The sequence below is a fragment of the Nesoenas mayeri genome, assembly GCF_963082525.1.
Source record: "Nesoenas mayeri genome assembly, chromosome: 3".
NCBI lineage: Eukaryota > Metazoa > Chordata > Aves > Columbiformes > Columbidae > Nesoenas > Nesoenas mayeri.
The window spans coordinates 100032925-100049615 of NC_137544.1; the positions used below are offsets into that span (position 1 = coordinate 100032925).

General features: G+C 38.0%; 1 protein-coding gene across 3 annotated transcripts in view; it reads right to left on the reverse strand.

Moving 5' to 3' along the window:
• Window positions 1-6562: 6562 nt before the first annotated feature.
• Window positions 6563-16691, reverse strand: part of EPRS1 (glutamyl-prolyl-tRNA synthetase 1) — a 40184-nt gene continuing 30055 nt past the window's right edge. For all 3 annotated transcript variants that reach the window (XM_080341978.1, XM_080341976.1, XM_080341977.1), the window contains 11 exons: window positions 15625-15834; window positions 15415-15487; window positions 14789-14868; window positions 14344-14445; window positions 13533-13688; window positions 13214-13411; window positions 12686-12859; window positions 11299-11459; window positions 10346-10424; window positions 7175-7239; window positions 6563-6917 (listed from right to left, as the gene is read on the reverse strand). In XM_080341978.1, the coding sequence (XP_080198104.1) occupies window positions 6767-6917; window positions 7175-7239; window positions 10346-10424; window positions 11299-11459; window positions 12686-12859; window positions 13214-13411; window positions 13533-13688; window positions 14344-14445; window positions 14789-14868; window positions 15415-15487; window positions 15625-15834 (1449 nt within the window). In that variant the 3' untranslated portion in view covers window positions 6563-6766. The remainder of the gene's footprint in view (window positions 6918-7174; window positions 7240-10345; window positions 10425-11298; window positions 11460-12685; window positions 12860-13213; window positions 13412-13532; window positions 13689-14343; window positions 14446-14788; window positions 14869-15414; window positions 15488-15624; window positions 15835-16691) is intronic.

Here is a 16691-nt window from a genome sequence, read left to right on the forward strand (position 1 = left end):
GGAGAGTTGGAATCCCTCTTTTTTAATGTCTTTTAATATGCACATAAAATTCATATAAAGTGTATAAGGACACTTCTCAGAGTACAGATATTTGGGGAATAACATTTCTGTTAAAAGAAATGTAATAAATATCTCACTCAGGTTGAATATACAGAGAATTAGAGGAAATAAACGTGAAATTTTACCTGAGTGGTGATTATAAATTCAAGTCCAGAAGAAAGCATTCCCTCTACATTACAAAATGGCATTGTCTTGCCCCTAGGCATTACCATAAGCAGAGAAGATTCACTGTAGCAGAAGTAGAGGGAAAACCACCAACAAACCTACACATGTGTTTATGGGGTGGCACAAAATTAACCTCTAGCTTATGCAACTGAAATTCAATTGAAAACCAGGTGGAGCTGCCAGGGATCTGGATGAGTGTCTATCAGAGGGAAAGGGATGGCTGTGTTGTTGCAAAGAGCTGTTAAGAGCAGGATCCTGGAAACACAGTGAAAATGGCATTTATCCACACAGCTGCTATCAATTTTAGTTAATTCCCTAATTGCCTGACACTCTCCGCCTTTATTTTTAAGTGCTGATGGGTTCCTCCTCCCTGATTTCACCCAGAGGCACCATTTTCTTTTAGGATGAAACTGTCTTTCTTCTAAGAAGCCGTCACAGAGACTAAGATCTTGTGAAGAATTGCTGACAGTTCCTAACATAAAAGCCCATTAAATCCCCCTGCTAATTACATATCACGGCAACCTTTGTCTCTAAGAGCAGCTCAAATTTTAAACAGTTGTATGTCTAAACGGGCGGACAAAATAAGTTGTGCATCTGGTTTGAGTGTTAAAGATTCACTATCATCAAAAAGGTGTCTTTAATAATGAACAGAAATGGTTTCCACGTTAAGTCCTACAGAAAACACGTTAAACACTGAAATGTAAGCTAACAAACTTTTTAGTTCCAAAGCCCTGTCCAGGCTGGAAGTCAAATGTAAGACTTAGCTTACCTCACCTAGAACTGTACATAGCAGCAGCTGCTTTATTAGACGGATTCTCTCAGCTTTCCCCCCAGGATGCCCAGTTAACACTTTGCAAATGTCTGGTTCCTAGCCCAACTGAAATATTTCTGGTTTTAAGAAATATGTTTGTATGTATGTGTGTATATATGTGCAGCGTGAGAGAATATGCTTGTATCTTATGTCAAATAAAGTGAGGTATTTTCTGCAGGAATAAAACCACAGTCCCCATCCCTCCTTTCAAATACAGAGGTTTGAAAATCCTATGCTAAGAAAAAGAAACTGAATGTTTGAAGCTCTGTGCACTCAACAGAACCTGCTGAAAAGGTTTGTGCAGCAGAGTATCACGGTTTCTCCCTTGCCGCTCTCTAAAGCCCAGGTTAGCAAACATCAGCAAAGAAAACCTCAGCTCTCTATTCTCACACCACTTGTCTTTTACTCCCAAACCCAGGAAAGCTGAGACTCTCCTTTCGCCCTTACCTATACTTCTGTCTCATACAAACTGTGAACACTTCTCAAAAGATAACCACGTCCTAGGCAAAAATTACAGCAGAGTTACTAAAGTGCGAAGAGTTACTGATTGTGGATGATTGATATTTCAGGATTAGGTCTTTCCTAAAAAGTATCTCCTTAGGGTGGTTGTACACCTAAGTTTGGCCAGCCAGGGGATTAGGGAGAAAATACCTTTGTAGATCACTGTACTCTTTAGAAAGTCAATGCATACACTACTTAAACATTATTTACTGAGAAACACATGTGGTGACAGCAGCCTTGCAGAGTAAGCAGGAAACATGTATGGGTTCGGACATTAAATCCATGACCCTTGCTAATAAAAGAACGATGAAAACAACAATGTTTTACTCATCCATCTCAGAGAAGCAGTAAAACGCCTCTAGAAAAGTCATTAAGCAGAATTGTAGAGGGCTGGGCATGGTGAGCAACTGCATTAGGTTATTTACCTGTTTCGGTGTCTTGTTGAGGTGCTCGACAATAACAGCAGTCCATGAAGATAACATAGTTCAACACGTTGAAGAACAGACCTCCAATCCCAACAATGAGGACGAGCTGCGCTTTCTCGGTCTTCTGCGGATTGATAAACCTCTTGATTGCCTCAATGAAGACGCTAAACATCAGAGCGGTGGCAAAAACAGAGTTGCCAAAAGCTCCCAGCACATCTGCCCGGCTGAAGCCGAAAGTGCTGGCCTTGTGCCACCTGATGCGACTGAACCTAACACCAAACAAACCGATGATCATGGAGAGCAAGTGAGAGAGAACAGCAAAGGCATCGGAAGCTAAGGAGAGAGAATTGCCAATGTAGGCTACTGAGATCTCAACAGCGAAAAGCACAAGGCACACCACGCACATGAGGATGAGCCTGATGCTCCTGCCCGAGTAGCGGCCCATCTCTCTTGCTCTCTTTTCCCTTGCTCTGAGGTCCTACAAGACAGAGTTGTGCGAGAAGCAACTTGCTGCCTGCAATCCTGCCCTTCACCTGTCACTGCTGCTCACATGTTGGAGCCACTTTTATAGGAAGCAATAAAGCAATAAATCAGTTTAAAGGGCAGTTTAGCAAGGTTCATCATGTGAAGGCAGGCTGCAGGCTCCAGTCCTGTAAGGTTTCCGCCCTCAGGAGGCTTTTTTCTCTACAAAAACAAAAATAAACCAACGAAGACTACTAGGAACACCGGCACTTGCTGCTCTACCCAAGGGCACTGTCCTAAAAAGCTGAATAGGGCCCAGACAGGAGAGCATAAGAAGGTGGCACAGAATTTTAAGCTGTTAGAGAAGGCATTTATTTTGCATAAAACTTTCTTTCAATGTCCGTTTTGGTCATTTGTTTGCCGGTAACTTTAGTACTGAGAAAATACTACATGCCTGTGGAAGAAGACATTCTTAATCCATGTTTGGTTTACATTATTTTTAAGAAGATGTTAATGTGAACTGCCTGCACGGGTAGTTGAACATGTTGTCCATAGAGCAAGTTTCGAAGACAACCCATCTTCCATTTTAGCAACCTCGAGCTCCCAGCTGCTTGTACTTTTGGTACGTTTTAATGTTGCCCATACATAAGGCACAAAGTTGGAGGCCATTTGCTAAATATGTGACCAGTAGACACAGAAGCTGAGCTTTAACAAGAAGCACAAAATATACCCATCTAGAAAACCCTGCCTATCTCAAAATCCCAAAGTAATCCTCATACAGTTGCAAGGAGGAGTCAGATTTGGGGAAAACACAACCAGAAAATAAGAGGAAAATAAGAGCTGAAGAAGTCCCAGCTTGTACTTGGTGCCAGATCTGGAACAGAGTAAGAACCTGAGGCAGTAACTTGTTGTTGGTTTTTATTTGTCACTCATTGCAGTACTTGTTGATGCCTTGAGGGTAGGCAGAGGAATTTAGGCACACTCACAAACCCCAGGGAAGGAAATCTAGCTGCTAACAGCACACCGGGCAATAAGGATAATAAAACCAGGTGCCTTCCTCGAAAAGTTCGTGATCTACTTTTTGTCTGAAATGCCCAAGTGCATACATACAGACACACAGTTAGTTACAAGATAAAACGGAAGGAAATTACATGCAGTACAGCCATAGAGAGATAAGATAGTAATATTGATAACCTGAGCTGACCAACTGTCCCTGCTGGCCTTAGACTTCCCAAGGTGAACCAGTTTCAGGTCAAAAACGCAAACACCCACCCCCAATTTTCGTTTATTTTTTTGCTCACAGGGTTTCAACAGCCGAAATATTTATGTTTAAAGTCCAGTTTGTTAGAAGCCTTGCCTGCCAACAGATGTAATTTTTAACATTTGGTCACTTGTTTACATAGAGACTGCAGCTCTTGAGATTTCCACACCAGCACCTTTTAAGAACACCACTAGCCCTGGTAGGGTGAATTAGAACTAATTATAACATTGAAACTGATGCTTGCTATTCTTCATCTTCATCCACTCACACTTGTGTTAATTCTACTCCGGCTATTTCTACGGTGTTTTCTTCCTTCTTTTATTAAAGTCCAACTAATTAATTATTTTATTAGCTGAGCTATAGAGCATGAAAAGTGTGATTTTTTTAAGAGTTATTCTCCTTGCAATGGGAACAGAGCGAAGTTAAACTTCAGAGCTCTCAAAAGTCCTGACTTACATAAGGTTTTGATTACCAAAACGTGAGATGGAGCTCACCGAAGCATCCCCTTGCAGCAGAGCTAAAATGCTCAAATATGCTCTGTTTTGCCCACGAGCAGCAGCACCATGCTAAGGCAGATCTACTACATCCCACCTTACTATGCTATTTAATTCAAATTGATCAGCATACAAGAATTGAGGAACACCGAGAGCTTTGCAGTTCTAGTATTAACACAAAGCAGTATCATTTAATCAACTGTAGCGCTTTACTCTGATTCATATATTTATTCTTCAAGAGGCAATTTATTAATATTCTGAAAGCTTTTTATACCAGTATAATTAAGAGTACAGATGTTTCTCAGTGCTTTACAGATACCTCAGATTGTGCCTGTGTAGCCTCATCTAGCTGTTCCTGCTCCGGCAGGGGGATTGGACTAGATGATCTTTCGAGGTCCCTTCCAATCCCTAGCATTCTATGATTCTATGATTCTGGTAGGATACTTGAGACAGATGTGTCTCTCCCAGGCATGTGTGAGCCTCTGCTCTGTGGAAGATCACCACAAGGAGATCTGCAGGGGGAGTCATTCGTGTTCCATCAACTTCAAGCCCTACTACGGTCAGGAAGAAACATGCTGGGGAGAAGTATTACAAAACCAAATCAACCTGCAGAGGGGGGAAAAAAAGGGGGCCGGGCTTCCATGAAACCTCTGGCTTCAAACAAACCCATTTGTAGGTTGAGAGCAACTCATTTCTAAGAACAGTGTTGTCAACATGTTTGCTCACGAATTTAATCAAGTCAACTGGTTGAAGGTTGGCTGTTTGTTCAAACTGATAAGGTCGCAGCAGCGTTAGTGACTGCATTTAGTTTTGTCTGTCCGTTGTTCTGCACTGTGCTATGAACATCTTTTGCATCTCATTTTTAAAATATCAATGTTAGTTAAGAGTGTTTCAATGGGAGCTGAAAGTGCTCATCTATTCATAATAATACGGTTTGCTCTGTCAAAAAAGTCTTGGTGCTCTCCTGTCTCTTATGCCTGAGGACACTGAAGCTGCTGGCTCCTGCCTCCCCTTCCCTCAGCATGAGTGTGGGGGAGCAGGCAAGACCCCCGGAGATCAGTCTTAGTTACCCATGGTTTGAGGCCGAGAGAACATCCCAAACTTTGGTCTTACTCCTTACGCTCTTTCTCCAAGTATCATTCCAGCCAGTGCTACAGGCAACGTCCTAGGACAGAAAGAACTTAGGGCCACTCTTCTGGTGTCAACTGAGAATGAAAGATGAATACGTGCATTGACGTATCATTCCCTACGTCCTTTGTCATTACTATCCCCAAGACTTTGTCCATATAGTGAGAAAATACCTAAGCAGGTGAATGCAAGGTAGGTGATTTTAAGATGCAACTGCAGCAACTTCAGGACTAATCATCATCCAAGGAACATTACAGAGAATTTCCAAGTGCTCAATGATTCCAAGCAAGCTGATCTGACATGTTTAAACCTCTTTGCCCTTTTCTCTGTCAAACTGGGGTACTATCACAAGGTGCAAGATCCCAAACTGGACAGGCCACTGGTTCAATTTAATATTCAACATTTTGACTGACCGCAGGAATCTGGGTGACACGTGCTTTTGAAAAGCAGAGAAGTGTGAACATCTGGGAATAGTATGCTTAAGACTTTTGGGTTACTGATGCTAAATAAATATAGGGTTTTGGAAACAGGCAGGGAGTAGTGCTGTTCTGGAAAGAGTTTGGGGAGGATGCTACAGGTCCAACTTTTTAATTGCCAAGTTTTCACTCAACTCTTCTCAGCGAAAGGGGTTTATATGTAGACAGCCTTCAAAAAGACAGGAGAAACAAGGAACACATTAAGCATGTGTCATCCAAACATTATTTTGTGCCATGACAATCCTATGCTCAGAGTGGAAGTATTTTAATTTTTTTAAAATAATTTTAATATCTTCAGATTGTCTTTGCATTACTTATTGTAGTTATCACTGAGAGAGAGCTACAAAATGACTCTTCAGAAGATAAACAGGTCTTTGCAAAATATTTGCAAAAAAGGACATTCACCTGCATCTTGCAAAAAATGTGGCATTTAATCTAAGATGGCCTTTCAAACTTATTTTACAATGGGGTGAAAATATTCCTTGAAACACCTGACTGCAGAGGGATTTTTCAAAAACGGTAACATTTACCATGCCTACAAGTTAGGAGCAAGTCTGTACTAAAAACTGAAAAATGGGAAGGCAAAATTAAAAAACAGATGTTTATCTATAAAGTTTATGCCAGTAAACTAAACTGTAGTGTTCACGACATTCTCTTCATGCATTTTTTCAGTTTAGATTAAAATACATGTACCAAAATAGAAAAAGAGACCTGAGCAAAGACACCCATCCTCCCTACTTAGCAACACAGAAAAAACAACCACAGCACGTTACAGCTCACGATACATGTTTATTATTGGGGATGTTTACAGAAAAGTCTGTGAATTACTGCTAGCATAAGACTGACAACCAGAGGGGTTACGGTTTATGGCTTTGTTTTTTGAATCATTTAAAAAGTCGCAAAACTGATTAAGTTTGGGGGCTATTTCAGTCTTTTTAAAAAAAGTTCAATTCACAGATAAAGGAGGTGTTTTCACTAGTAATTTAGTAACTACGACCAAATAGGGTGTAAAACTTGGCAGGGTTTTTGCCGCAGACACATCTTGCCCCACACTGTAGTTCACGGAGGGGCTGGAAAGGTATGCAGAGGCTTTTTGCTCCCATGGAGGGGGCGCCTGGCTCAAGATCTTGATCCCTGAAATAAAAACATATTCATAAATAAATACATTTATCTAAAAATAAAGTGTATGAGACCTAATATCTCAAAAGCATGCAAATTAGTCTGAAAGCTTCAGAACTGAGTAAATATACTGTATTACGCAGAACAGCGAGAGTCAAGGGTGAGGATTATATATCACTGTTATACCCAAAGGCATCTTACACTCCTGTTTTAAATTCCAAACATTTTGATTTTGATTTTGGTTGAGAGTTTCCAGTTCAGCTGTATTTTACCTGGCAGTGGTCTTCTTGATCCAATCCTCACACTCGATTTCCCCACAAAAAGGGATTTGTACAATCTGAAGTGAGGGGAAGAAAAGAGAGAGGAAAAAAAGATAAATAAAAAACAAACAAACAAAAAACCCCCAAATAACCAGTTATACATATAAAAAAATCATCCTTGTCTCTGGAAGCTTCCAAAGCCTTAAGATCTCACCTACACTCAGAGTGGGAAAAGTTCCAATTGCAACAATTAAATTTTAATAGCTCATTTGTTGTTTTTTTTTTAACCCAATGTATCTTCCTTCTGTGGAAAATGTAAATACTTTTTGCCCTGAAATACTCTGTTTTTCAGGAAAAGTTTAAATCTTTTGAACTGCAGAACAAATGCTTACTTACATACTGCAAGATAGTGCTTTCCTAATGAAGCTTCCATTTTAATTCCATTACTATGAATTTTCATATTTTCTGAACAACACAAGGACCTACACATTTTAAGGAAACAATTGTCAACAGCATTTTTCTTGGGGACAGTGGAAAGTGGTGCGTATTTTCCTGCTGTTTCCTTCAGTTAGCTTAACTGAATGAAATTGAGAAAGTAAAGTTGAAATAATAATCTCATACAGACTTCTCAATATTACGCTTAGCTATTGGAGCAAATCTCTTTTCCCAAGTTTTATATTCCATTTTACTGATCTTTTTCATTTTTTAATGGACTTTCACAGTGGAAAACAGTACTAAAAAGTAGGATTACTGTTAAAAATACACCCCCTACACACATTTGAACACCCATTAGCCGACAGCAACAACAGCTCCTAAATTCAGCCTTCACGATCATTTTAATTCTGTCCCAACTACGAATAAGGTTCACTGATCTGTGGCTTTCTTTCACCAAATTTACATTCTTAGTGCAAAATTCTCAGTTTGCTTTGAACTGGAACACACCTTTGTTAGACTTCATAGCTTCACTTTCTTGCAACTGCAAAAAGAAACTAGTACCACTCTACTATACTGCTCTTGCATTAATCTTTTGCTAGTTAAATGTAACTTTGTTTAAATACCTATGCAACTATTACCAGTTTCAACTAAACTTTGCATGCAACCTAGAAGAACACAGAAGCAGTCCGCATTTTTAAAGAGCTAATAGTCAACACTGCAATCATAACTAGGGGAAAACAGTGACAGGAATTAAGCAGGAATACTTCAGTTTACAGATTCTATTCTTAAACACTAGTCAATGTAATTTCAGTAAATTAGAGTATACATACACTATAACAATTCCTCCATACAATCTATATAGGTAGAGAGTTAAATAGTCATAAAATGATGCAATGTCATTTTTTTCAATTCAGATATGCCAACTGTAATAAACTTCTATAACCTAAGTACCAAAATGGTGCAAGTATCCCATACGGAATGTGAAATTATTTGTTCACATTTCCAAGTTTAACTACACTATGAATTAGATTATACTAAAGTGCTAAACATAATACAAACAGTTCGATTCTCTTGGCCTTCTCTAGAACGTAGCTGCAAATGATTGTGTGTGTTGGACACTGAAGACCAGGCATTTTACCCTCTCCATAGGCAGAGGGAATCATTTGGAATCTCTGCAGTAGGAGGAGAAGGAGGGCTCTACACCATTTTATCACAATTAAATGACCATAATTTATGTCCATGTACAAATACAGAATTAGCTTCACATTCCATTCCTCCTCTTGCAAAGAGCCTGACTCTCCATTTCAGTTGATTTTGACATACAAGCTTACTGCATCTCAAGATTTTTTAAAGCTTATGCTTTCCTTGACTGTTTCTTGCTCTTGAAGACAGTCAAGCATAGTTTCAGAATGCTTGTTATAATCAGAAGTGAAAGATACGTGATGGCACATCTTGAGATCACAATACATGAGAGCAGCAGTACTAGTTGAACACTCATGCAGGGCACAATTATTTGTTAAGCAAAGACTAAAGATTTTTGTTTTTCAAATCTACCACCAGAATCATCAGATGCTTTAGAGAGACATGCACCAAGGAAATGATACTTTGCAGACAGGAAGAAAGTTGTTTGGAAATAGAATATTTCACACCTGTATTTAGTTTTGTAGAGGAAAACAAGGCAGTACACCTATTCCAGTACCTACGCACGGAATGTCTAAAAGCTCTGTATCCTCAACTTCATAAGCATGCTTAATCGGTCCCTCCTCTGAAGTTCATTAACTATCCCTCTAAAGTTTATTATAAATTGAATTTAAGAGCAATAAAAATGCAAGAAAAGAGCGTGATGGAAGGTCAAGCCTAACCAAGAATGACTTAAAACTACTTGTGAAGTTAGCAAAAGTACTATGAATTCTTAATGACTGATCCTGGGAATCCTACTACTTGAACACATTAATTTAAACATGAACAATTTCACAAGTGAGGTCTGTGACAGAATTTCAGGGTTAAAAAATTCTGTCAGTAGATCTCTGAAAAAGATGCAGCAGCTCAATTCTCTACTGAAGACTTAATCTTTCATCTGAAACTCAGGTACTTTGCCAGAACTTTGAATTTTTCACAGATCTCTAGATCAATAGAGCTCAGTCATCCACATTATGAGTTATTACTATCAACCCAAGGAGGTTTCTGACTTGCAGTTATCCTCAATGAACCCAACTCAGGTCATAAAGGCAAAACTTCTTTGACGTAAATAGCATGTACTTTAAACTCTTACTTGAACCCTATTACGAGACTTAACAGATGTTTTTCACTGTTTGCAGTAGAATAATGACAGTAAGTTTATCTTAATTTGAAAAAAATATTTACATTAATCTCTCTGAAAAGTACTTTCTGATAAAAATGTAACAACTTAAACGCAATTTACTAAACTGCAGCACTGTTAATCACTTCAAGACACGCTGTCACTTCTAGCATAAGACTACATTTTGAATGGTCATAGCCTGAAATGTCATATTTAGTAAATACAGTATTTTTGCGGAAGAAGAAAGCAGCGTATGTTACAAATTTGAGGAAAGCTAATTCATTTTTGTGCAGCTCTACAGGAGAAGCTTCATCTTCTTATAAGGGGAGAGTTCCATAAAAACTGTAACAATATTTATATATAAGCTTCAAAAGTTCTAGCCCCTGATTATTTGTAAGGGAAAGTGTGTGAAGGTACTTAACAGGATAGAATGAAGTAAATTTCTTTACCTTTCCTGAATCAAGCTCTTTCTGGAAGTCCTCCATAGTATTCGCCACCACCATATGACTTTTTAGGTCCTCAGAAGCTCTAAATAAGGGGAAAAAAAATCAGTCAGTGCAGATTTATGCACATAACCTCACTGGCCAGATGACTAAGTTTTCAGAGTCAGTCAAAAGAGGAAGTTACATGAAGAGAAGCTATATATTCATTCAAATCTTCCTAATCACATTACGTCTTTCCACCACTCCTGCTCTCAAAGAGATATAATTTGATCAATTGCCAATGGGCTGTTCTCCAGTTTGCGGCACATTTCACCCTGTTAAGTCACACGGTTGCACATGTCACTTCAACATCAAACAGCTGTGGACAGAAACAGAAGAAAGTAGGAAAAGTCATCTGCCATGGTGCAGGATCAGCACAATGTTCTTTTTCTGTTTCCTTACAAAGAACAATTTTCAATGAGACACTCAAGGGGATTTGGCATACACAGTCAAATAACAGTTCCAAAAGCATTTGATTGCTTATAAAACAACACTATGACAATCAATAGGACACAGGGTCTTAAAATACACTTCTGAACACAAAACTTCTACCACTGAAGTTTCTTGGACAACTTTGTTTCTTTCAAAATTTTCTACCAAAAGCATATTTCAGAAATTAATCCTGTGCATTATTATTCCATGAATTATTTATGATGTATTTGTTTATTAACACTTTTTTAAGGCAAACTCACGGAAGTATTTTTTAAAAGAAGTTCACAGCCTTTAACATTCTGTTTCATGAGCACAGTAGGAAAATTTTATCACTGTATATGAACAAGTTTCAGAGGCAGAAAAACAGAATATCACAAAAGATGGGCCTAACCTGCCTTTCTGCACAGATGAACCAATAACGTGAGAAATTTTGACAGGTAAAGTGCATCTGTGATTAGCACAGCCATCTACTGTACCTCCCAATTTACCTGTTATAAAGGTTAGCATGGATCTCCTCCAAAATCTGCTTCAGTCTGTCTTCTGCTTCCTGTTCAGAAAAGGTCAGCTTCTGTCCTGTGTCTCTTCTAACAGCTACAAACTGTTGGCTCTTCATATCTCGTGGTCCCACTTCCACCCTGACTGGAACTCCCTTCATTTTAAAAAGTTAGGAGTTATAATGAGTAAGCAATTCTCAGAAGAGTTCATTGTCTCTTTTTCTTCCTCCCCCCGCCCCCGCCCCGGTTGTTCTAAAGCCCAGTCTTAATACGGAATCACTTCAACACATTCACATTTCTTTGAAAAAAAATCAGCATATATTCCACCAATTTTATGCATTTCTGTCTTTCCCATCCACACTTTCTTCACTTGTGCATTACACCTTGCTCTAACTTGGCTTCATTAGCTTGGAGACTGCATCTGTGCCAACACGCAACTAATACTGAGACAGTTAAAGCATAACTGAAACTACACGGAGTTATCTATCTCAGACAGTGCAAACCAGATTTTTAACCTCTGAATGATTAAGACTTCTATAGTCATTTTAATGTCCTAGTTCATCCAATAATACTTTTAAATTCTGTTTTCACAGAACACTTTCAACTGCATGAATGGCAAATAGCAAAAGTTCTATTAAACACAGCCCTAGTATCAACATTAACTACATAGAAAATTTAACTAAAAATAGTCACTCAATTTATGTAAAACTTTTTACACTTCATAAACATTGGTGATAAGAACCATGTAATTTCTCATCTCCCATATACCACCAGATCGATAGTTTCCATTTTACTAGTCAGTTAATTCTATTGAGTCTAACTTATTTTCTCTACATCCTGATATTGTTTCACAGGCAATGAAGAGAATAAGTGCAAATGCATTTTGGTGGTTGGTTTGTTTGTTTGTTTGTTCTTCCCCGCCCCCCCAAGAGAAATCTAATCAGAAAGCTAAAAACATTCTACAGTCTTCAACGGGCGAACAGGAGAATCAAAGAGATCTACCCAAGCTTTCTATGCATTTTGTGCTCTGGAATCTCTTCAAGTTCACAGCTTCCAAACGATTCTCTACCCCCACCTTCCCTATCCCCCCCTTATTTCTGCTAAAAAGATAACATAGTAAAATCTGTCTGAAGGGCGAAGTATCTATTCCTGCAAAGCTACACAAAAAGCTATTCAAAACAATTATTGACAGACAATTTAAACTGAACAAACATTCTAGTTTATGGCATACAAAAAAGCTGTCTCCACAATGAAAACTTGGTGAAAAGTACCTAGTATTTCTAATTGTATTATTACTTTCTTCAGCATACAAGGCATGCATAACATGCCCCATACATATTCTACATAAAAGTTTCAAAACACCTCCTGGAGAGAAATGTACCTTTAGTTCCCAGTGGTTGAATTTCCAGCCAGGTGAATAGTTGTCTCTCAAATCAGCCCGTACACGGATATTAACACTAAGCAGCCTGTTACGATATTCATTGCATTTCTTCAATAAAGCCTCTTTGTCCTCTTCAGACAGGGAATTTGTGATACCACAGGGAATAATTACAACCTGAAATACAATGACATGTATTTTACCTTATTAAAAAAATAGCTCCTAGTTACTATAAAAACATAAAAACAATATTGTGGCCCTATATCCCAGTAATTTCTTTCAAGTTCTCAGAAAGATACATTTCCCTTTTCATCCAAATGATACAGATAAGATTATTTTCAAATAGATGGCCTGTTAAAGGGAGCTTGTCCACCGCAATACTCTAATGATTTCTATTAACTTTATACAGCATGCTCTGTAATCAGAAAGCTTCCATGCCATGTTAAGTCTTCCAGGTGCCCTGTATGAAATACCCATGAATTCCAAGACAGGAAAGGAAACAAAATGTTGGTTTACAGTATTTTTACACACCTGAACACAGGCTACTCGAGGTGGGAGAACCAAACCCATGTTATCTCCATGAATCATTGTCATTACACCAATAGTTCGAGTTGTGATGCCCCAGGAATTCTGATAAGCAAACTGTTTTTCTCCTGGTTTCTTGGGGTCTTCAAATACAATTTCAAACATCTTTGAGAAATTCTGCCCTAGATGATGTGACGTTGCTCCCTGAAATAGTTGCACACAGAAAATTCTATTCAATGGAAAGTTAAGTCTATCAAGCATCAGTTTAAGGCTTTCACCTTATTGTATTTATTGAAAAAAATATTCTTCTAATTTAGATTAATACCTGGATAGCTCTTCCACTGGCAGATATAAATGCCTCTACAGTGGTTGTATAATCACCCCCAGCAAACTTCTCCTTCTCTGTCTTCCTTCCTTTCACAACAGGGATTGCCAGGAGATCTTCATACACTTGAGCATACAGATCAAGTATCTGCATCACCTGCGATGAATATACTGTCTTAAGAAAACTCAGTATTTTGCATTTGCTAAATCATGAAATATTTTTATATGCCAGAGTTTGAAATTTTAAAAATGTAACACGTTCTCAAGATTGTGATTAAAAACCAAGATTTCTTCAATTGCTTAAAACTTTGGCTGTTATTTTCTATGAATCAAATAGCAACAACAATAAGCCATGACAGAAAACAGGAAGAGTCACTGCAGAAATGCCAGTCCAATGGCTATATTGACTTCTAGTTTCCAGCTAAAAGTCTGAACATCTGCTAACCAAATAAAGATATGCCGTGATATACAATAAAACATCTGTCTTTTGGGCAATGGGAAGTGTTAGAATTTCTTGTAGTTAACATGTGAATGCATTGTTTATTTTTTTTAAGGATTTTTAAGGAAAGTAATTCTTAAGGAAAGCATTCTTTATGTATCACACTTTTCAAACTCCCCATATTGTTAGAAGAGACTAAAGCCTCAGACATAGGTTACATCTAAAGAAAAAAATGGGTTCCTGGCATTTTTCATGAGGGCTCCCAAAGAAAAGGAGACAGATTTCTATCACATCCTTGTAAAAAGATTTGTTTGTGTTGCTATGGAGCAAGGTAACTTGTGAAAGCACAAGCACCAGCACATTGGCTTTTTACCTCCTCTGCTGCTTCTTCATATGTTGCAAATGCTGTGTGACCTTCTTGCCAAAGAAACTCACGAGTGCGAAGGAAAGGTTGGGGATGTTTGAACTCCCAACGCTGGAGGGGGCAAAATAAAAAAATTGAACACCATGATTAACACTGAAGTGTCAAATTATTGTTAAAAATAGTGTTTATGAATAAGTATTAGAAAATGCTGAATAAAAGATAAAGATTCAACTATTCACAGGTTTCTACTTAAACAATATCATCAAGAATATACGTTTGATAAAAGTACTTTTTAATAAAAAAAGTAAGAAAAACAAATCTCATAAACCACATTCATACTTTTGCCACAAAATATGTGCTGTGATCAGTATCATCATGCTATGTCCACATGGAATAATCGTCCTAGACTGCACTTATGATACGACAGTGACTCAGAAATCATCTACAGACATACCACAATGTTGCACCACTGATTAAGCTTGATAGGAAGATCTCTGTGTGACTGCACCCACTTTGCATAGGCAGGATACATGACTGTAAAAAGAAAGCAGCTTTGGGTCTCTGCACAATAACAGCCAGCTTCCACCAAACTTTTCTTTTTGCTACATATAAGATTAATATTCCCTGCTGTGAGAACTCTGTTTTTATGTTTAATTCTCTTTAAACCATGTTTTTTGCCTTAACACATAATATTTTCACTGAAGGGAGTACTTTCACTTTGTCCTGTGTCTCTGCAAAATAGCTTGCTTGTTTTGCTGGTCAAAGTACGATCCAAACCTTAGTATCTGATGACACCATGTTTGAGTCACTGGCTTAGAGTGTGCAAACACATCTAGGTTCACAAATAAAAATCCACTGACATCAAGAATTCAGGATGTTACCCCACGGCTGATTCAATTAAAAACTTATCCAGCCTGGGGTCTTAAGATGTTTGTTTAAATTAGTCAGAGGAAACTTTAGTAAGGAGTTACAGAAAACATTCTAAAAAATGGGTTGCCACTTTTCAAAAGGGATGCTTGTGTCAGTTACACTATATCTGTAACTTTTCTTTATAGCCCAACTACATGAGAAGAGGTCTACCTGTTTCACTTGTGGGACGTACAGCAATAGGTTCAGCCAGATCTGTTTTCCCAGATCTTGTGACCCAAGCTACCTAAAGGAAGGAAAAAATAAAAGAAATAATAAAATCAAAGAAAACAAGTTTGAAAAAACCCTTACTTTCATACTGAGCTGCAGAGTAAGTGGTTTGGTGTTCTTGTACTCATATTAAAATAAAGTTTTGAAGTGTACCTCAGGAGCAAAGTCAGCAATGTGAGTCTTCTCTTTCTCTAGGGCAGCCTGGGACACAAACATGGGGAAGTAGCAGTTTTCCACTCCAAGTTTCTTGATCTCTGCATCGAAGAAGTTCTTGATAGCCTCCCAAATAGCATAAGCCCAAGGACGAAGAACATAACAGCCACTCACATCATAGTATTCAATCATCTCTGCTTTTGTGATCACCTTTCAAAAGATGATTTAAATATTGAAGTTTCAATTTAATACACGAAGAACATTCAGCAATTCAAGTGTCTAGCATGCGATTCAAGAAAAGTCTCCTATTTAGAAGTCTTTGCGCTCAAAAAGTTAGCAAAGATATGCTTTGAGATCGCTGTTGTTATCTATAGTTAAAGTTAAGCAGGAACATTAAGTTTAATAATAGAACTGAATAATGTAAACACTTAACTAAAACCAATGAATCCAAGCAAGAGACAGTAGCTAATTTTCAGAAACCAACAAATCCGCACTTTTGTAAGAAACATCTCGATCGCATGTCAGAAAATATTTTTAATCCTTAGGGTATATGCAAAAATCATACTAGTGAGAGGTAATGTACACCACTGATATTTATTTCCAATCTTCCATAAGTAGACTAATCTAAACTACTCATCCCTACTCTGATTGTTTTGAACATCATGAGCCAGCAAACTCATTCTCTATCAACAGGTGCTAACTGCTGTTACACATCATCTTGAGGCGAACTAAAACTCCCAAGCCTGTGAAATTCTGATCACTTCAGTGAAGTTTTGCACTCTTGACGAAAGAGGAATTCATACATGAATTGAGTAAGTCCTATATACATATGGGTGGGTTGACACTCATCTTTTTCACAGCCTTCTAAATTTGTTGAACTCTTCAATCCAGGCACTTCTATTTAACACCATGATAGCAATGTAAGAAATAGAAAGAGCAAGTATTTTGTTTTCTATTAAACAAACCCGCACAAAAAAACAAACAATAAAAAACAGAAATACAAGATAAGATATAAATCCCAAACAGATTTTGGTTCATAAGCAAATGTAGTAATTATTCAAGTCAAA